The sequence below is a fragment of the Bubalus kerabau genome, chromosome 1, assembly GCF_029407905.1.
Source record: "Bubalus kerabau isolate K-KA32 ecotype Philippines breed swamp buffalo chromosome 1, PCC_UOA_SB_1v2, whole genome shotgun sequence".
NCBI classification, from domain to species: Eukaryota; Metazoa; Chordata; class Mammalia; order Artiodactyla; family Bovidae; genus Bubalus; species Bubalus kerabau.
The window spans coordinates 27,076,393-27,098,651 of NC_073624.1; the positions used below are offsets into that span (position 1 = coordinate 27,076,393).

At 37.4% G+C, this 22,259-nt stretch overlaps 1 protein-coding gene across 2 annotated transcripts in view; it reads right to left on the reverse strand.

The window, feature by feature from the left end:
- Positions 1-9,637: 9,637 nt before the first annotated feature.
- Positions 9,638-22,259, reverse strand: part of RERG (RAS like estrogen regulated growth inhibitor) — a 134,260-nt gene continuing 121,638 nt past the window's right edge. For both annotated transcript variants that reach the window (XM_055571050.1, XM_055571040.1), the window contains 2 exons: positions 16,653-16,726; positions 9,638-14,907 (listed from right to left, as the gene is read on the reverse strand). In XM_055571050.1, the coding sequence (XP_055427025.1) occupies positions 14,500-14,907; positions 16,653-16,726 (482 nt within the window). In that variant the 3' untranslated portion in view covers positions 9,638-14,499. The remainder of the gene's footprint in view (positions 14,908-16,652; positions 16,727-22,259) is intronic.

Below are 22,259 nucleotides of genomic sequence, written 5' to 3' on the forward strand. Positions count from 1 at the left end.
GCCCCTGGCCTAGGGCATGGCATTGCTCCTCTGCCGCCTCTGGCCTGGGGCTTAGGGGCATGGGGTAGCTCCTCCCGCCTGTTGCCCCTGACCTCGGATTCTGGGTATCTCCTCTCGGCCATCCTCCACCCCCCAACCTTGGACTCGGGGTAGCTCCTCTTGGCCGTTCCTGCGCCGTCGCAGTCTGGCACTCTCAGCTGCTGCCCCTGACCTCGGACGTGGGGTAACTCCTCTTGGCCGTGCTCAGCACGCAGGTCGCAGCCGCCTAGAGAGTTGGTTAAAATGCAGATTTCTGGGCTCTGCTCCTATATATTCTGGCTTATTTGGGTGGGAGTGGGCCAAGGATTTAAATTTTAAACATGCTTCCCAGATGACTCTATTCAAAGTATTACATGGGCTGTATTTGGAGAAACATTGCCATCAGTTCAGTCACTCAGTCATGTCCAACTCTTTGCGACCCCATGAATCCCAGCACGCCAGGCCTCCCTGTCCATCACCAACTCCCGGAGTTCACCCAAACTCATGTCCATCGAGTCAGTCATGCCATCCAGCCATCTCATCCTCTGTCGTAATACCTCCCAGCCTCAGAGTCTTTTCCAATGAGACAATTCTTCACATGAGGTGGCCAAAGCACTGGAGTTTCAGCTTTAGCATTAGTCCTTCCAAAGAATACCCAGGACTGATCTCCTTTAGAATGGACTGATTAGATCTCCTTGCAGTCCAAGGGACTCTCAAGAGTCTTCTCCAACACCATAGTTCAAAAGCATCAATTCTTCAGTGCTCAGCCTTCTTCACAGTCCAACTCTCACATCCATACATGACCACTGGAAAAACCATAGCCTTGACTAGACGGACCTTTGTTGACAAAGTAATGTCTCTGCTTTTCAATATGCTATCTAGATTGGTCATAATTTTTCTTCCAAGGAGTAAGCGTTTTTTAATTTCATGGCTGCAATCACCATCTGCAGTGATTTTGGAACCCCCCAAAATAAAGTCTGACACTGTTTCCACTGTTTCCCCATCTATTTCCCATGACGTGATGGGACCAGATGCCATGATCTTCGTTTTCTGAATGTTGAGCTTTAAGCCAACTTTTTCACTCTCCACTTTCACTTTCATCAAGAGGCTTTTTAGTTCCTCTTCACTTTCTGCCGTAGGGAGTAATGTACTCAGCTGCATCATGGAAGCCCAGGTATTCTAACAAGCTCTATTGAAATGGGACATGATGCTCAGTTGTGGTATGCAGCCAGTAGGGTTTGACCAAGTGGTTCCAGGAGAAACAGTTATTTACTTATGGGTTCAGATTTTTGCACTCATGATTCACCCTTGACTCTTTTGAAAGGACATGATTTGCAACATGGAGGTAACATCTGGTGGGTTGGCAATCCAGAGTGCAGTTTAGGTCTAGTCCCTGCAGAAATCAGATACACATTATGGTTTGTGGACAGGTGCCCAGTCATTAGAGTTAGTGAGAAGAGTTCCAATCTGCTTTAATTGGTCATGAAATTTTTATGGTCAAGATCTGATCATTTATCAGCATCATTATTTGTCCAGCAGCAATTTTGTGCCCCACTCTGAGCTGTGACTTGGATTGTTTATAGCCAAGGTGGTAGCTGGAGACAGGATGTTGATTCACTGTTAATAATTTCAGCTGGAAAGATGATCACAATAGCACCTCTCTTATTTGATTTTTTGGGCTTTATTCCTAAGATAATATCAGGAATATTATTATCAGCACTCTATATTCTTAAGATACCTGGGTGGGTAGGGCTTTGTCTGCTTTGTTCTCACATATCCTAGGATCATATTCCTTTATTCCCATAAATGCTTTTGTTTGATACACTGGTTGGTTTAAGTGCTTTGTATTTACCTTTTATTATTATTATTATTATTTTTACTTTTAAAATTGGAGTATAATTGTTTTACAATGTTGTGTTAGTTTCTGCTATACAACAACACAAATAAGCCTATTGTGTGTATATATCTTCTGCCTCTTAAGTCTCCCTCCCACCACCCCATCCCATCCCTTTAGGTCATCACAGAGCACCGAGTTGAGCTCCCTGTCCTATAGAGCAGCTTCCCATTACGTAGCTATTTTACACATGGTGTATATATGTCAATGCTACTTTCTCAACTCATCCTACCCTCCCTCTCCTTCCCTCTCTGTGTCCACACATCCATTCTCTATGTCTGTGCCTCTATTCCTGCCCTGCAAATAGGTTCATCAGCACCATTTTTCTAGATTCTATATATATGCGTTAATATTTGATATTTGTTTTTCTCTTTCAGACTTAACTACACTCTGTAAGACAAACTCTAGGTTCATCCACATCACTACAAATGACCCAGTTTCGTTCCTTTTCATTCCTGAGTAATATTTCATTGTATGTATGACCACATCTTCTTTATCCATTCATCTGTTAATGGACATTTAGGTTGCTTCCATGTTCTGGCTATTGTAAATAGTTCTGAAATGAACATTGGGGTACATATGCCCTTTTGAATTTTGGTTTTCTCAGGGGTACATGTTCAGTATGTATTGACAGTTAACTAGTGATTAGGTCAATAATGCTATGCTAGAAAAGCTAGAAACCCACTTATTATAGAAAATCAATATGGATGTGAAATATTATAATTTTTTATTGAAGAATATTTTGGTAAAGATCACATAGATAAATAAATCTCAATTCGACTAGTACATGTCTTATTTTTTTCCTATTTCTATTTTTTCCCCAAAGCCAATAGAATGAGCTGGCTAGAGAAACTAACAAAGTAAATTCTAAAATTCAAGGTCTAAGTGACATCATTTGGCTTAATGACAGAAGCTGAGCACATGAATGGAAGCTAGCTGCCTCTTCTCCTGAGAGAAATGGAGAAAGACCAGCATATTACTGACTTGGCTGTGGTTGCTGAGTTTGTTATATGTTTGTACAGCTGACTTTGGGACCTCATACAATGAAAATATAGCAACAGACAAGGACTGCTCTTTAATCTACAAACTATGTCCCATTTTTAGCCCGGCACCAAAAATGAGCAGGTGGCATCACTTTATGTAGTAGATGAAGTCTGGAAAATGTGTTTGCAAATTGAATTTTTATTTTAAAGAATCATGTATTAAATTTTCTGGAGGTGGACCATTTTCAAGGGGAATTCTGTAGTGATTGTTTTTTAAGGTAAAGTCAGCGATTCTTTTTATAAATTCAAATCTTCACCATTTCCATTTTAAACCCATACAGTATATCAGGGACCAAGAGAATGTAACCTGCCTACCAACCTCAAGAATACATTCATGTCTAAAATTTTAGGATTCTAATTTCAATTTTTTATGACTGGACTTCTTCAGAATAAAGGAGGATTAAGACAATAGATGTTAAACTATTTTAAAGCTGCACCATCCAATACAGTAGCCACTAGCCACATGAGGCTATTAAACTCTTAAATATAATTGGTCCAAACTGAAATGTGCTGTAAGTGCAAAAGTACACAGTGGATTTCAAAGATGTAGTACCAAAAATTGTGAAATATTGTGTGAATTCATTTTATATTGATTGTAGGCTTCAATGATCATATATCAGACATGTTGGCTGAAACAAAATACATTAAAAAATTTTCATGTGTTTCTTTTTACCTTAAATGTAGATCATTTTACATACTTTATTTTTTGCCACTTTATTTATTTTTTTTAATTGACAGATAATTGCTTTACAGAATTTTGTGGTTTTCTGTCATACATCAAAAGAATCAGCCATAGATACACCCTTGTCCCCTCCCCCACAAACCTCCCTCCCATCTCCCTCCCCATCCCACCCTTCTAGATTGTCATAGAGCCCTTGTTTAAGTTCCCTGAGTCATACTGCAAATTCCCATTGGCTATCTGTTTTACACATGGTGTTGTACATTTCCATGTTACTCTTTCCATACATCTTACTCTCTCCCTCCTCCCCTCCCTCTGTGTTCATAGGTCTGTTTTCTAAGTCTGTTTCTCCACTGCTGCCCTGAAAGTAAGTTCATCAGTACCATATTTCTAGATCCTAAATATATGCATCAGTATATGATATTTATATTTCCTCTTTCTGAGTTACTTCACTCTGTATACTAGGCTCTAGGTTTGTCCATGTCATTAGAACTGACTCAAATGTGTTCTCTTTTATGGCTGAGTAATATTCCATTGTATATATGTACCACAGCTTCTTTATCCATTCATCTGTCAATGGACATCTAGGTTGCTTCCATGTTCTAGCTATTGTAAATAGTGCTGCAATGAACATTGGGGTACGTGTGTCTTTTTCAATTTTGGTTTCCTCAGAGTATATGTCTAGTAGTGGGATTGCTGGGTCATTTAGACAATTAATAATGATCTGATAAATTGAAAATAGAAAATTGTGACCTTCATGTATGGCTCACATTATATTTTCATTGACAGGACTACTTTAAAAGGACAGTACAACCTAAAAGAGATCCTCCATTATTAATGGGAAACCATGATGATGTAGAAGACACATTTTCATGGGATGAAAACATTATTTCCTAAAGTATATTTCACAGAATCCAGTGAGGTACATCCCATAGCCAAGTGAGTTTAGGCAACACTTACTAATTTACAGCATTTGTTAGCATAATATTGATGCTTGAATGAATGAATGCTTGTCTTATATTAACATGTTGTTTTCCAATCCTTTGAAACATAATCCTCTTTTAAAAATTATAACCAGTAGCAGTCTGCTGGCTCAAGAAAGGTGTTACTGCAGCAAATGCTGTTGAATTAAGTGATAACCAAATTCCTTTTGTTTCTGTTTATATAAACAGTAGTTCTTTTGGTATATGCATCCTTCTTTTCTAAAAAATCATTCCCCTATTTTGCATAAAGTATTTCCTTTCATTTTTCTAGGCTACTTGAAATATCACCCATTAGATATGTTTGTGTAATCAATTTTACTCTTAAAATATTCCTGATTTGCCCCATTTTCCAAAGAACATATATATGGTGAAGGGTTCAAGGGACAGGTGGTGTTGGTTTAGTAGCTAAGTCATGGTTGACTCTTGTGACCCTATGGACTGCAGCCCGCCAGATTCCTCTGTCCGTGGGATTTCCCCTGGCACTAATACTGGAGTGGGTTGCCATTCCCTTCTCCAGGATCTCCTGCATTGCAGGTGGATTCTTTACTGACTGAGCCACCTGGGAAGTGGAGGGGGAATACCAAAATGTGTGGAAAAGATGAGAGGATGCTGGAAAGATGTTTATCCTTTTTGAAATGTTATTTTAAAAGTATTTATCATCAAGAAAAGTGCAATGTTATGGGTTAATAGGCTGCCATGGATAGGTTGGGGAACCTAAATATGATTTATAGCTTTGTTTTCCAGGGAAACTGCATTCAACATCCCAAGAAGCCAATTTACAACCAAATGCTAGGAGCATAAATTGTAGTTGGACACTTCCTGTGTATAGATTGATTGACTCAGAGGCTCAGGGAATAGAAGCAATCAATATTCTATATTTGTTTCAATACCTACCTTGTTTTTCTCAATAAGCCCTTTGGTTCCCATAACAAGGAAAAGATGAAGAGGATGATGGAACAAAAGTTTTCTATGACAATGTTTATAGGCTCTCATAAATCATTAAGGAGCATCAAGAAGGCATCAACAAGCGCTTCCCTAGATTGCTGAACAATGAGATTTTATTCTTAAAAATACTCTGCCAGGGAATAAACCAAATTATTCTCTTCTATCATAAAATAGGTAAAGAAAGACTAGACAGACACATGTACACACGCACAGTCCAAAATTCCATAAGTTCAGGTGCTCATTCGTGTTTCCAAAGGAAAAGTAAAAAGGTCTTTGGGCCCACAAAAGAACAGAATGACATTCACTTGCAATGGGTCTCTAGTGACTAGAGGTAATTCAGGCCAGGGAGCCCGAAATGTTATAGGAGCATAGACAATTCAAATGAAACTATTATTTTAAACTACAATGTTGATACTTTATTAAGAGTGGGAAAAGTACAAATTAGAAACCTATTCTGAGATATTGAACATTTGTTTTAAATAGATTTCAGGATGGTTTTCTTTGACATGTCCCCCTTGCTGAATTGCCAACTGAAAGCTCAGCATTCTTGAGATAGAATTCACATACAATAAATAAGCCAGTTTTAAGCTTACAAATTGATGAGCTTTAGAAATGTATGTAGTCATATGACTATCAGAGTAATCATAATATAGGATAGTTTCTTCACCCTGGAAGGTTCACATGAGCCCCTCTATGGTCTCTTCCACTTGTTACAATTAACATAGTTAAAGATATGATTAAATTTAAAGCTACCATCTTGCTCATGTTTTCTATTTAGCTCATCTGTTATTTTTTCCTTATTTCCTTTTTCAGTCTTTTTTTGAATTTAGTATTTCTTCCATTTTATAAACACTATTGACCTATTAGCTACATCTATGTTTTTGTTCTTGCTTTCATTTTTGTTTTAAATGGTTGTTAGGTTTGCATGATACTCATTGAACTTATCATTGCACATCTTCAAATAATATAATTACATTTTATCATCTTTTGTTTCACTGTACTCATGTTTCTACCTACTATCCTCACCCTTGGCTGCTTTTTAAATGTTCTTTTTTTCATTGTTTTTCAGGAATTTGATTTTGATGTTCCTTGGTGTTGTTTCCTCTGCTTTTCATTACTTGATGTCTAGTGAGCTTCTTCGAGCTGTGGAGCTTATAATTTGAGAAAATTGCAGCCATTATTTGTTCATATAGTTCTTTATTCCACCATCCCTTTCCTTTATTTCTGGGAATCTAATTATATGTATGTTAGATTGTTTGAGTTTGTTTCAGCTGCCATTGATTCTTTGTTTATTATTGTCTTGTTTCCTCTCTTTATTTTGGATTATTTCTAGTACTATGTCATTAAATTCCCCTGTGATTTTTTTAGGACCTTATCTGGTGTTAATCCTACTGTTTTGTTATTTCAGATACTGTATCTTCAATCTCTGGAAGTTACAATTAAGCCTTGTTTATATCTTTCATTTCTGTCCTCATACTGTTAATGTCTCTATCTTCTTAAGCATATGTGTCATATTTAGAAGAGCTAAATTACTTGTTTCTTAATGCTATCATCTGGCATATCTTGGTCTGCTCCTGTTGACTGAATTTTCTCCTATTTATGAGTCATATTTTCCTATTTCCCAGCATAAATGGTAATTTTTGACTAGATGCCGGGCATTGCAATTTTTATCTTGAGTGCAGGATTCATTGTATACCTTTGTATAGTGAGTTAGGTATTATTCCAGCACAAAATCAAGTTACCTGGACTCAGATTGAAAAAAAAAATTCAGACATCCTTTTAAGCTTTCTTATGGCAGCTGGGTGTAGGGCTAATTTAGACTCATAATCAACACAATATGCTTTTTAAGTCCTGCATATTACCTGATGCCCTGTGTATTACAAGGTGTTTTCACCCTGGCCAGTGGGAATATGAATAGTACTGTCAGCCCTATGTATGCACCTCCCAGTTTTTGGTCTATTTCTTTCCAGGGCTTTTTTCTCCAAACTTGAGGAATTGTTTCTCACCATGCAAAGATCCACACTCAGCCAAAGACTATAAGGAACCCTTCTGAAGGTTTCTCCACGTGTGTGCTTGTACTCAGTTGCTTCAGTCGTGTCAGAGCATTCTGTCCAACACGGTCTTATCAACTTGGCCTCCCCAAACTCCGATTTTTGTCTCCTCAACTCAGTACAACTGCCAGGCTCTGTTTTGATATATATTGCTTCTTGGAACCTGCCATTTGGCAGGAAACTGGAACAACTATAGGGTTTACCTCATTCTTTCCCGTCTCTCAGGGATTATCATACTGTACTGCTTGTCATTCAAAGACTGAAAACCATTGTTTCAAATATTTTGTCTGGTTCTTTCTAGTTGTTTAATATGTAAAAACATCTGGTCTGGTCCCTGTAACTCCATCATGGCCAGATGAATGATATAATTTTAACACTGAAAATAAGACTGTGCCTACTGAGGCAAAGTGAATCTTGCTTCATTGCCATTCATACATCTAGTAATATTAACTTATTTAGAAGTGACACCAGCAGGATGACTGACTAAGCTGTCCCTCGCATATATCCTCCCCTTGGCAACAATAATTTGACATGGCTTCCCAGGTGGCTCAGTGGTAAAGAATCTGCCTGCCAGTGCAGGAGATGCAAGAGGTATGTGTTTGATCCCTGGGTCAGAAAGATTCCCTGGAGAAGGAAATGGCACCCTACTCCAGTATTCTTGCCTGGAAAGTCCCATGGACGGAGGAGCCTGGCAGGCAACAGTCCGTGGGCTCACAAAGAGTCACACAGCACTAGCATGGACAAAAGTGTCTTCATGGGAGCTTTGGGATCCAGATTGGAGGCTGTGAAACTGAAGTGTAGTTGAAGACTGAGGGCCATTTTAAGAAGGCAGGTTCACCACCAAATGGCTAACTTGTGAACTGTGGTCCTGCCTACAGACAAACAGTTCCATACCCATAACAACTCAGCTACAGCCCCTTTGGGTTTGGGTCTGTTACCAGCACCAGATGAGGAAGCCTGGAGGAGTCACGCCCACCTGTGTACTGGATAACAGAAGAGGCTCATGAACCCACTCCAGCCCCTCTTGACCACAGTCTGAGAACCCCTAAAGGTAAGCCTCTGAAACTTAGTCTGAATGCAAACTCTGAAAGAGTCTTGTACCTGGGCTCCAGTCCATTCCAGCCAGAGTCCATAAACATTCCTGATGGCTCAGAAACCCTGCAGAAAACACTCCTGTCTGCACCCCTGGAGATCTTGAAGGGGCCTTACATTGGCGATCTAAGGACCTAAGCATCCCCATCGACAGATGAGTGAACAAAGAAAAGGAGATGCATACATATACTACTGAATATTATTTCACCAGGCAAAAGATGAAATCTTGCCATTTGCAGCAACGTGGATGGACCTTAAGGGTAGTAGGCTAAGTGAAATAGGTCAGAGAAAGACAGTATCATGTGATTTCACTTACATTAGAATCTTTAAAAAAGCCAAACCAAAGTGGAATGGTGGTTTCCAAGGATGGGAAGTAGGGGAAATGGGGAGATTTTGGTCAATGTGTACAAAGTTCCAGTCACTCATCCAGTTATAAAATAATAAGTTCAGGGAATCTAATATTCAGTATGATGACTACAGTTAAAAATACTGTATCTGACAGTTGCTGAGATAGTAAACCTTAAGTAGTCTCACCACAAAAAAGAAAAGGTATCGATACAGGATGCTTGGGGCTGGTGCACTGGGATGACCCGGAGGGCTGGTACGGGGAGCGAGGGGGGAGGGGGGTTCAGGATGGGGAACACGTGTATGCCCGTGGCGGATTCATGTTGATGTGTGGCAGAACCAATACAATATTGTAAAGTAATTAGCCTCCAATTAAAATAAATAAATTTAAATTAAAAAAAGGAAAAGGTAATTATGTGAGGTGATAAACATGATAAGAAATATTATTGTGGTCGCAATACACACATGCATTAAATCATCAGGTTGTACACCTTAAACTTGCACAATGTTTTGTCAATTATATCTTAGTAAGGCTTGGTAAAAATAGACACTACCTTCTAAGCACAAACAGAAAATCTTCATTCTGATTCTATTTTTAGACCAAATAGTTACATAGTCCCAGAGTACAGTAATGCCCAAATAAAAAAATTTATTCTTAATTTTGATCACCTCCGGGCGTATCACTACTCCAGTCACAAAGAAGCAAGCTTACCACTCTTATTGTACATAATTCAGGGTGAACACAAAATTTTACATGAAAATAAAGAGAAAATGTTCTATGAAAAAAAAATCATGTTATAATAGGAGTAATTATTACATATTACTGGGCTACAATTTTAACATACCATGGTTCTAGAGAATGAACAAACAGACCAATGAAACAGAACAGTCTTCAAACAGACCCATATATATGGGAATACAGATTTCACTAAATGTAACATGCCAAACCTATGGAGAAAAAAAAATTATTTGTCCTTTTTCTTCTCAGACTCTCCCAATGAGTGATTAGCTCAACAACTTTACCCTTAATTCAACTTTACTTTGATTACATTTGGCCAAATGAACTGACTACTTTTCTTATCCTCAAAGTGGACAGAGGCTGTTTTAATAAGAAAGCTTGATTGTTACCACACTTAGAATGCAAGATGTTGTATTTATCTATGTTTATGTACCACACGTATTACTTAAAAGAAAGATCCTGCCTTCTCTCAGTGCTGTGAGGCATATGAGTACAAACACAATATACGGAAAAAAGTCTTTTGACTGTTGAAAGAAAAACAATTACAAGAAAGCAAATATCGGTAGTGGTAGTGTGGTAATAACAACCCATCATTATTGTTCAAGAACACACAGGTTTCTGTCATGAAAATACTGTGTAAAAGAACCAATGTGTTTATAATCTTTTGTGGAGAAGCCTGAGGCATGAGAGGAATAACTAATTTATATTTGTGCAATCTCAAGTTCTTCTGTAATTACCAGTTGGGACTTCTGCCAGTAGTTCTATGTTTTAACAGGTCTGGATATGTATACATCTGGCTAAGGAAGACGCTGGTATAGGGACTGTAAAGTTCACTTCGTTAGTGTTTGACCTAAGAGAGCATCGAGATATTACATACAGTAGGCCTCCTTAGCAGCATATTCTTAATGGGCACTGGCTGAGTTTCATCCCCAAGTATAGCACGAGAGAATGAAAGAGATTGTATTTCTAGAAGATGCCATTTTAAAAACAAATTTTCTCTGCTTTCATTTTCCCTGCCCTGTCTAAATGGACATTACTGAAAATGAATCACAGCTAAGTTACCTACTTGGTCCTTTAACATGTAGTTATCTAAACCTGTAGTTTTATGAATAGATGTGACATGTTTTCTTTACTTCTGAATCCCTTATCTTTTTTTCTTTCTCATAATCCCTTCTCTCTCCTCACCTTCCTTTTTCCCTCTTGAAGAATGATATATGTGGCTCTCTAAACTCGTAATTACTACATTACCATTACCTTTCATGTCTCCATATTTTGGTTCCGTGCTATTCCTTTTGATTAGATACTTTTACCATCTTTCTTTCCTAGATAACTTGTATGTACAGGTGACCCTTGCACAACATAGGGTTAAACTGCAAGGGTCCACATATGTGTGGATTTTTTTTTTTTTAACAGATACATTGGAAAGCTTTTTGGAGGTTTGTGACAATTTGAAAAAACTTGCAGATAAAAGACATAGCCTAGAAATATAGAAATAATTAAGAAAAAAGATATGTCATGAATACACTAAAATATGTAGATATGGAGATCATATAGGTATAAGGTGAGTGATATTTACTATAAAATTAATAATGTGTTAGTTTTCTTGCCATTTATAACTTTGTTTTAAAAGAATCATATTACAGTACAGTATACCACTCTTCCAAAATTAAGGAAACTATGTATCAGTTTATTGTCATGGGTAAGAGGTTTTTGAAAAATGTAAATTTTCCAATACTGTGTTATGAATTTGACTGTAATACTGTATACCATACAAATTTTATAATGGAGTCATTCATTGTGTATAGGCTAGGCCAACATGAAGCAATCATATTGATTACACTAGGCTACTATAAAGGAATCATATTGCTGCTTCTTCATTATCAATGCATGAAATAAATATTAATTTCTTTGTCACAGATTTTTCCATTGTTGACATCAAATATAATACATATAACATCTACAGTGCTTCGTAACACATAAGACTATATTTCTATATGTACTGATAGATGATGCATTTTATGAACAGATGACATAAACTTATAGTACTGATAAACACAGTGCATGTATATGTGTTCAGTTGCTCAGTCGTGTCTGACTCTTTGTGACTCCGTGTTGTAACTATGGTTTCTCTTCCTTATGATTTTCTTAATAACATTTTCTCTAGCTTAATTTATGTAAGAATACAATATATAAGACATAAAGCATACAAAATATGTGTCAGTCGACAGTTTATATTATTGGTAAGGCTTCCGGTCAACAGTAGGCTATTAGTAGTTATGTTCTGGAGAAGTCAAAAGTTACACATGGGTTTTTAACTGTGTGAAGAGTTGGCACCCCTAACCCCCTCCACTGTTCAAAGGTTAACTGTATTCTTCAAGGTTCAGCTCAGAAACCATCAGATGGACTAATGTGTCAAGTTACATGCCCAGTTTATCTGTAAATATTTGTTCATGAACAATGAAAGCATAACTGAAACAGTTGTTGTTGTTGTTTAGTTGTTAAGTTGTGTCTGACTCTTTTGTGATCCCATGGACTGTAGCCTGCCAGGCTCCTCTCTCCATGGGATTTCTCAGGCAAGTATACTGGAGTGGGTTGCCATTTCCTTCTCCAGCAGATTTCCTGACCCAGGAATGGAACCCTCTCTCTTGCATTGGCAGGTGGATTATTTACCACTGAGCCACCAGGGAAGCTCCATGAATAAAATAAGTCTTCCCTAAATTTTCTCCTTTCTGTTTCTTCATACCGATGACTCAAGAATAAGTCTACTAAGACACTATGGTGGATCACAGTATAGGCTTACAGTCTGACTTTGCCTCTCTGAGTTCAAATCCTGGCTTTACCCACTAAATAGCTGTGCAAACTTGTTTTCCCTTTTGGCTCAGTATCTTCATCCTTACAACTGTGACCATAATACTATCTCCTGCATAGGGGTATTGTGAGAATATGATGAGATAAGACATGAAGGGCCTACAATAGCATGTAAGGACTCTAAAAATAGTAGCTATTATTATGAACAGGTGCTTATTTCTTTGCATCACATTCAATAAGTCATCAACTCTGCAATCCAATAGTCTTCCAAAATCTCTCCTAAAATGGCAAACTTCTCATGTTACCACAAGAAAGACTGCCTGAATGTGACAGAATGTGAAAATTACGCTTTTTATTATATTCACATAAAATAGTCAATTACACCGAGTTGTCCAAATGCATTGGTGAATTAAAGCCTCCAACTATTACAAAGTTTTATACATATATCTATGCATTTATAAATACACACATATGTAAAAGATATATATTTTCTTCTAAAATAAAGTGCCCAAATCTTAATATATGGGGGCATAATAGGGGAAAAAAGAATCATAAAGCTTTATCAGTTATAGACTGTTTCACAATATAAGAATCTGTTTTATACACATTTATTCAGGCATAGTGAACTCTAACCACTCACTCTTTTCTGAATTCTAAGTGAATTAATTTATCCAATATATTAGAAGCCATGTAGCCAGTTTAAATGAATCAGAGGCTAATTCTTCTTACTGTGCCTGGCACAGAACCTGGGCTCCTCAACAGAAGAGTAGTTAAGCTTCATTTTTAATTCCCCTGTTTATTTGAATGTTGTCTTTCTGCTAAGATGATAAACATAGAAAGAAATGTAAATGAATAAACTTCCAATTCTAAATCCTCTATTAGCATTCAATAAAGTCAGGGTTTGGTGAAAAAATTCCTTTTGTCTTTATTTCACCCTGGGCTTGATGAGAAATGGCCTGGCAGATTTGAAATGAGGGGTCCTGCTGTCTCTGTTATAGTTAAGTCTTGTTGGAATCACAGAAGAATAATTAGGATGCAGTGATCAATAAACAGATCAAGGAGACAGTCAACTCAAGTTGAAATGAAACTCTCTGTGATAATGGAAAACTTCGTGAGTGCATGTTTGAATTTAAGAACAGAACAAAGGTTAAAGAAAAACTAGATGGTTTAAGATCATTCAGAAAAGCCTCACTTCAAATAGAAACTAAGGCTCTATTCTTCAGTAAAATGTCTCAGCTACTCTTACTGTGTTTTCATTGTGTTTTCTATTGCGTGCATGCATGCTAAGTCGCTTCAATCGTATCCGACTCTTTGTGACCCTATGGACTGTAGCCCACCCGGCTCCTCTGCCCATGGGATTCTATTAGGCAAGAATATTGGAGGGTTGCCATGCCCTCCTCTAGGGGATCTTCCTAATCCAGGGATAGAACCAACGTGTCTCTTGCATTGGCAGGCAGGTTCTTTACCACTAGCGCCACCTGGGAAGCCCTGTATTTTCTGTTATCTTAGATTTTTAGGATGATCATTTGTAGGTTTTGACAAGGAATAGAATTTAAAATGCTTTTGAAAAGACTTCAACCTATGGAAGCAAGGTGAAGATGCCTAAAAATAGCTTAATACGAACCCAGCCATTTTAGAATCTGGTGATTACATGTTCAAACTGCAATAGAGCATGTTTTATTCAAGCAGGCAAAAGAGAGATTGTCAACACTGAAATTGCATTAAAACACTCTGCAACGTCCCAACATGCGGAAGGCTGGGACCAGTGGGAAGCCCAAACTTTTCCCAGAGTCAGAACAAGGAATGTAGTATCTTCTTTTCTTTGGAGGAAGAAAAAGGGCAAGAAAATGTTTCCAATTACCCAAACCCACCTGAGTAGGGTCTTCCCAAGGATGAAGTTGCCTAACTGCTGATTTTGGTGAGCATCTTATTAATGGCTTGCTTGACGTGCGTGGTGGAGCTGCGTCGCCTGGTCTTGCCCTGGACCATCCTCCGGCGACGTACCTCTCGACACAGCTCGTAGAATATCTCGGTGATGTTCCCTTCTCCAGTGCAGGCAGAACACTCATAAAAAGCACATGCCAGTTCTGTGGCCAGCTTCTCCCCTTCTTCTGTACTGACCTGTCTGGAGTGGTCCAAGTCAGCTTTGTTTCCAACCAAGATGAGAGTCACGTTCTTGGGCTTTTTGATCTCATCCAGGATGTTCTTAAGTGGCAGCACTTCCTCAAAACTTCCTCGGTCAGTAATGTCATAGACCAGCACAAAGCCTTCCCCCCATCGCATGTGTCCTTCCCTCTGAATGGTGTCTTCCTGTTGGCAGGGAAAACACAGCAGTTGGGAGACCTGGAAGTAATTGCAGTGTATAGATGCTACAATTGCTAACAGTGATCCTTTAACCACCATTCCTTACATTCAGCAGTGTTTGAAATTCTTGGTAGACTGCCTGAACAAGCTGACCCTCTCAGTTTGGAACAGAAGCATAACTTAGGGTACTAAACATTTTCTAACTGCACGGAACCTAAGTTTGTGCTTCTAACTTTTTCTTGCCACATCATTAAATGTGTAATTGCAAGGACTATAAAGAAATTATCCTCCTACTAGAGCACACTGCCTCTGAGATTTTTCATTACAATTAAACAATTGGCCAATAGGTAACAAACAAGTAGACCTTACCCCCTCCTCTGAGATCAGAATTAGAGGCATGGCTTAGTGAAGCGGTTTTGCTTTTGTTTTGTTTTTTAATTGTTTCTTCAGATTAGAGACAATTAGCCACCAAATTAAAAAAAAGTGAAAAATTGTATAGAGTCAAAGTAAAAGCTAAGGGATTTGTGCTTCATTTTCTATCTCAGCACCTTTGATATATTATGCAGTCTCAATAATGACAGAAACTCAATTGCAGTGATTCTCAAAAGGGATGATCCCTCCTTCTTAGGAAGGCAGCATTTGAAAGCGTTCTTAAGCAGGTGTGATTTGAAAATGTATTGCCCTTGCCATTATAGGCTCAGGTGACTTCTCCAGGCATGTTTTTTCCTGCTGTCTCTCTGTTTAGAATCAGTACTGGAAGGTGAGAGCATATATAGGGAGCAGGTAATGATGAGAAGGAAAACTGTATAACTAGCTGCAAATATATTTCTTGGATTAAATAGTTTTATCAAGTAGTAACTGAAAAGCACCATGATATCCTTCAGCTTCCTAACTCTCATTCTTAGTGGTCACCCCTATTCCTGGGAGGACTTCCCTGTGGCTCAGCTGGTAAAGAATCCGCCCACAATGCGGGAGACCTGGGTTCAATCCCTGAGTTGGGAAGAACCCCTGGAGAAAGGAAGGGCTACCCTCTCTGGTATTCTGGCCTGGAGAATTCCATGAACTGTATAGTCCATGGAGTTGCAAAGAATTGGACACAACTGAGCAACTTTCACTTACTTCTTTGTATTCGTGGGAATCAAGCCTTCCTATAAACTGTTTATAATTTCAGAACTGACTGGCTGCAAAGCAAATGTATGTTAGTTTCATTTTAAAATAAGTTGTTAGCGTTCAATGATGTGGCTCAAATTTTTAATCTGATGTGATGAGGTTTAGAAAGAATATTACAGAAAAGATTCTTAAAGTATTCTGAAAAAAGATTCTAAGGTTATATAAGTCGAGAATATAAATATTGTAGATTTCTTTAAGATTCAACTTATATATAAGCATAATAAAGGTGCTGAGAACTTCTCCAGTAAAGATATACATTTAACTTGATCAGAGTATTTCAAAACACATTTAACCATGAAAACCTAATATTAATATCTTGTGATCTCCCCATAATAGAGGTGAGCAATTCTACTTTAGATGATAGCATACGAATGTTAGGGTATTTTCAAAACCCTTGGAGCACTGAGTAATTTATATAAGGACATATATATAAGCTATTGCAAATAAACTAATATAAAGCATAACTAGATAAGTCTTTAGGCATCATTAGTTAACTATAGAAAAGTGTCTTAATTCTATTCATATTATGCACATCTCATTTTTATTTATCCAGAAATATTAGAGCTGAATTCCTTTTTCACCTGCCCAGCAGTATCTAGTATCTCCATGGTGACAACTTCATCATCAATGGTTGCTTGGTGTCGGTAGGTTGATTCTGAGGGAATGAGCAAAACGAAGGTAAAATGGTAAATAAATGCATAATTAGATTTGATCCTTGAAATTATAAATTAGTCTCTAATGTATACCTGTTTCCAAAGCATTAAAAAAAAACGTGCAGCCTAAGGGGTGGAATAAGGTGCCATTTTTATACTCTTAAGTTCTTGGGAGTAACACATTCTAATATGGGATCCACAGATGCTCAGGATATAGCATGGGAGATTCCCTTTTTCTATTATTTTATTCTCCTGTGAGGCAAGCTTTCTAACACTCTTTTCTCTCTAAAATGAGACTTCCACATCCTAAAAAGAGAAAGTGATTCCCACAATGGCATTCTACCTTGAGACTCCTAAAAATACAGTTTATGGAATCATGTTAATTCCTGTTCCTGACACGATAGCAGACAGACAGGAGCTGCTCATTTCCATCTAGACCTCCATTCTAGGAATGTATTAAACATTAGAGGAAGGCAGATCGCTATTCATTTAAAAAATGACTGTAGAAAGCTAGGAGGAACCTTTGGGGTGGTAGAAGGTGGTTGGACCTGGGTGTTCAGGGGTTGGTAAGGAACAGTCACCCACAGTAGAGGACCGAGGGAGAGAGAGAACAAAGCTGAGATAGAAGAGGCTGCTTAGTACCAGTTGGAGGCTGGTGGCTCAGATAGTGAAGAATCTGCCTGCAATGCAGGACAGATTGCCTGCAATCGAATCTGTATTCCATCCCTGGTTTGGAGATGGGAACTGGAGAAGGGAAGGGCTCCACACTCCAGTATTCTTGCCTGGAGAATTCCATGGACAGAGAAGCCTGGAGGGCTATTTGAGTCTCTAGAGGTTGCAAAGAGTCTGGCACGACTGAGACTAACACTTTCACTTCAAGATAATATCAGAGTAATCAAGCTCTGCTGGGGTCAGGAGAAGTCAGGAAGAATACAACCACTAGGTGGCTCTAAGGGTTCTGACATGAAATGAAAACCAGGCATTAAAATGGTGTTGCTCTACATGAAGATGAAACAAATGACATAAAGCACTCAACACATGATTGACTGAGGTGATGAAGTTCAGGGTGAAACATTCTCCCAGAAAGTACTAGTAAGTGATAAAAAGAAGGAAAATATGAAAGCAAAATATGAGGTGTGGATAATAGAAATAGACATGTTATTTTCTCCTATAAAATGAGCCTCAAAGAGAGAATAAAATACACAGAAGAGTGGAAAATAGTTGAAGCTGAGGCTGTAGTCATTGAGAATTTCCCAGGACTACAGCCCTTGAACGACTTCACATTAAAAGGACTATTAGGATAGAATAGATAAGCAACAGGGCTCTACTGTATAGCACAGGGAACTATAGTCAATATTCTGTGAATAATTTCCCATTATGGTTTTCCCATAATTTCCCATTATGGTTTACATAATGGGAAAAGAACATAAAAAAGAATGCTTACATATGTATAACTGAATCACTTTGCCAGACAGCAGAAATTAACACAACATTGAAAACTGACTCTACTTCAATAAATAAAAGTTTTAAAAAAGGACTGACTGGACACACAAGGGGAAAAGCCCCAATTTCAACCTATTATGACAAAATGTAAAGATATTAATGACAAAGAGGGAAATTTTAAAAGATCTAGAGAAAAAAAAGTCCATCACCTACAAAAGCATGTGACTCAGATTGACACTGGACTTATCAGCAAAACAGAATTCAAGGTCCTAATGGAGTCAAGCAAAGTGATAAAACTATACCAGAAGCAATTCAGAACCACAATTCTAGATAACACCAAAATATCAGGGTGGAGATGAGGGAAGAGACCAGAGGCAGGTTTGAGGGAGTTAATGTACTTATATTATTCCAAATGATGGTTATAATAAAAAAGTATTTAGAACAGAAAAAAGTGAACAAATTATTCAACTCAACAATTAGAAGAGGAAAACAAAGCAAATCCAAGAAGATATGATAAAAGTAAAAGAGAAAATAGTAGAAAAAATTAGATAAGGTTAGCAAAAGCAAAGCATGGCACTTGAAAAATTTAAAAGAAGTAGGTGGGGGGAGAGGTAAAGATCAGAGAAAACTAACTGGTAAATTAAGAGAGAAGGTGCAATCAAACAAAAATGAGCATAAAAATAGGAAGTAATTACACATTCTGGTGAAATAGAAATAAAATAACGTTATGAACGGTATACCAAACAAATTTCAAAGCCTGATTAATTCTTTGAGGAAAAAATGCACAGATTGGTACAATGAGAAATAAGACACTTAACTAGGTCAATAGTCTGTGAAATATAAATGCTTACTGTAGATATCTTATGAGAAAAAATGACTACCCAATTGGCTTTATAGATTTCTATTAAATATTAAACAAGTTGTTCTAGAGGAAAAAGAAAGGGATAGTTACCCACTATGAATTCCAACAAGAAATGTTAGAAAAGTAATAAGAAGAGAAGAGGAAAAAAAAAATGTAGGTTCATTTTATTTTTGAACATAGATTCAAAAATTCTAAAAAAGTAATATCCAGTTGAATCCAACAGTATAATAAGAAAAATACATTATAAAATAGTAGAGTTTATTTCAGGAATACAAAGTGTTTATAACTATCAGTGCAATTAACACATTAAAGAACTAAAAAAAAAAAAATCACATGACTACCTCTACAGGTAGATCTATAGCATGATAAAATGTATACAAATTTAAAATATGTGCATATATAGAATTTTTTTCAAAAAATATGTAATAACTAACACATACTGCTTACCCTTTGAACACAAATTGTTCTAAATGCCTTACTCATGTTAACTTATTTATTCCTTACAAATATTTCATGAAGTATGTAATACTATCAGATCTATTTTATGTGAAGAAACTGAGGCACAGCAACATTTAATAAGTTGCCAAAGGTCACACAGATGTTAAGTGGTAAATGGTACAGTTAAGACTGGAGCTCAGAAGACTGGCTTTGGGAATGTAGACTTTGAACCACTGTGCTAAGTATCAACTGTATTAGATTATATGCCTTTGGGAACAGAGGAAGGCAATGGTGTCAGAATAGGGGATGCAGGAAAAATAAAGTGAAGAAATAGAAAGCCTTCACATACACATGACATGGTGCTGGGAATAGAGCAGCATGATTGACTTAAGTATTAACTCAATTATTTGCCCCTGAAGTACTCGTTACTAACCAATCAACCAACTAAATAAACCTAGAAATTTCTTTCCTAAAGGGGTAACCAGTAAGCCATTGCTTTTATTTTTTCCTATAATCTATCTACCTACCTATTATCATTATATATCTCGTTTCTTTCATTTTTTCAACTCATGAACTATCTTATAGTTCTTTCTTGACCACAGGTTTGTGTTACTTTGCTGTAAATCTAATCTCCTACTCAAAATACAAATCACAGAAAGGAAGCTTAGCTAAGCAGTGTAACCTAGCCATCAGTCTTATGTGGTCATCATTCACAAAGGCACGACACACTGCAGATGTATTTTCTGAAAAATGAAAGTTTAAAATGAGGTTATGTTTGTTTTATTTTTTTTTAGACTCCACATATAAGTGATAAGATATAGTATTTGTCTCTATCTAACTTATTTCACTAAGCAGGTCTATCAATGTTGCGGCAAATGGCAAGATTCAATTCTTTTTTTATGGCTGAGCAATATTCCATTGCCTGCATGTGTACATGTATATATCTCACCTCTTCTTTATCCATTCATCTGTCAGTGGACATTTAGGTTGCTTCTTTATTTTGGCTATTGTAAAGAACTGTACAGCACAGAGAATATAACCAATATTTTATAATAACTTTATATAGTGTGTAATCTATAAAATATCAAATCACTATGTTGTATACCTGAAACTAATATAATTTTGTAAGTGACTATTCGTCAATTAAAAAAAAATGAAAATGAGATTATGTTCAATATATTTTAATAAGTGTATTTTATATTATCATCATTCTCCTGTAATATGTAATCCTTAAAGGGTATGTGTGATTCTCAATTCTAAATCATTCCACTCCCCTATGTTACGTTAAATGGGAGATTATTGTTTTGTATAATTGAATTCTCTAAAATACCACTGACAGCCACTACTCATTTCTAAGCGTTCTCTCAATTATTTCCTTTTCATCTTCTGGGCACCATTCTGAAGAGGAGAAGCCCAGAGGGCAGTGCACATGCCAGGATCCAGGCCCTTTCTGTTTCTCTCTCCACTGTTCTGCCGTGACCTTTGTGCTGCTTTCCCTTTTAAAGGACTGGCATCAGCCCTGGAGCCTGTAAAACAGAGTTCTGGGCTTTAGTCCATCTCTTTGCACCACAAGTTGTCTGACAGACAGGGACATTTTTCTCAGTTGCCTCCATGCTAAATAGGATATGTATTTCAACCACAGAAGGCCACAGTAGGGGGGAAATAAAATATAAAGAAAACGGTATGAAGTTGTGTGATTCTTTGGCTGTTTGTTAACTGAAATGAAACGATGAAAGGCAGGAAATGAGGGAATGTCGGCCACAGACATCAGCGGGAGGCAGCAATGATTTCATCTAAGCTGAACGCTGGTTTCACGCCATTGGAAGAATATTTTCTTTAAGTCCCTTCTCTCTCTCTCATTAGGAACTCATGGCTACATGTAAAATGGTGGAAATATTGCTTACAGAGGCAAAATGTACATCAGTGTGCTAGCTTTTCTGAAGATAATTCTAAAAAATGCACTAAGTACTGTTAGAATGGAATGAAACTCTACTATTCTGGAAGTAAGAAAAAATGTGTAAGTTTTTGTTAAGGAAGTTAAGAAAAAATGGAGAATGGAAATACTTTTCGTTCATACTCACAAAAAAATGATCATTTTAGTCTTTTTTTCTTGAAGGGTAAGGGGATGATTGTTTAAGAGATACTTCAAAACGAACCAAATATTGGATACTGTAAGATCATTGGCATCACTGATTCAATGGACATGAACTTGGGCAAACTCCAGGAGATGGTGAGAGACAGGAAAGACTGGTGTGATGCAGTCCATGGGGTTGCAGAGTCGGACACAACTTGGTGACTGAACAACAACATCAACATTAGTTTCCAGATGGAATTGTGGTGCTGGTGGTGGTAGTAATCGATTTTTTGTGACCCCTGGACTGTAGTCTGCCAAGCTCCTCTCTCCATGGGATTCTCCAGGCAAGAATACAGGAGTAGGTTGCCATTTTCTCCTCCAGGGGATCTTCCTGGCACAGGGATTGAATCTGGGTCTCCTGCTTTGCAGACAGTCTCCTGCATTGCAGGTGGATTCTTTACTGACTGAGCCACCAGGGAAGTCCAAGATGGAATTAGGCATATTAAATATATATCTCAAGTTCACTGTATATGAGAGATACATGATTGAAAACCTGCATTCCATATAATTTTATAAGCTCAAGTATATTTTGCACGCTAAGAGAAATTGATGTTCAGAAGAATGTTTCATACCATTAATCCTTTTACTAATTTTAGCTCTTTTGCAAATTTCAACATATTAATATGGACATTTGTCTAGTGCAACAACAGTAATGATT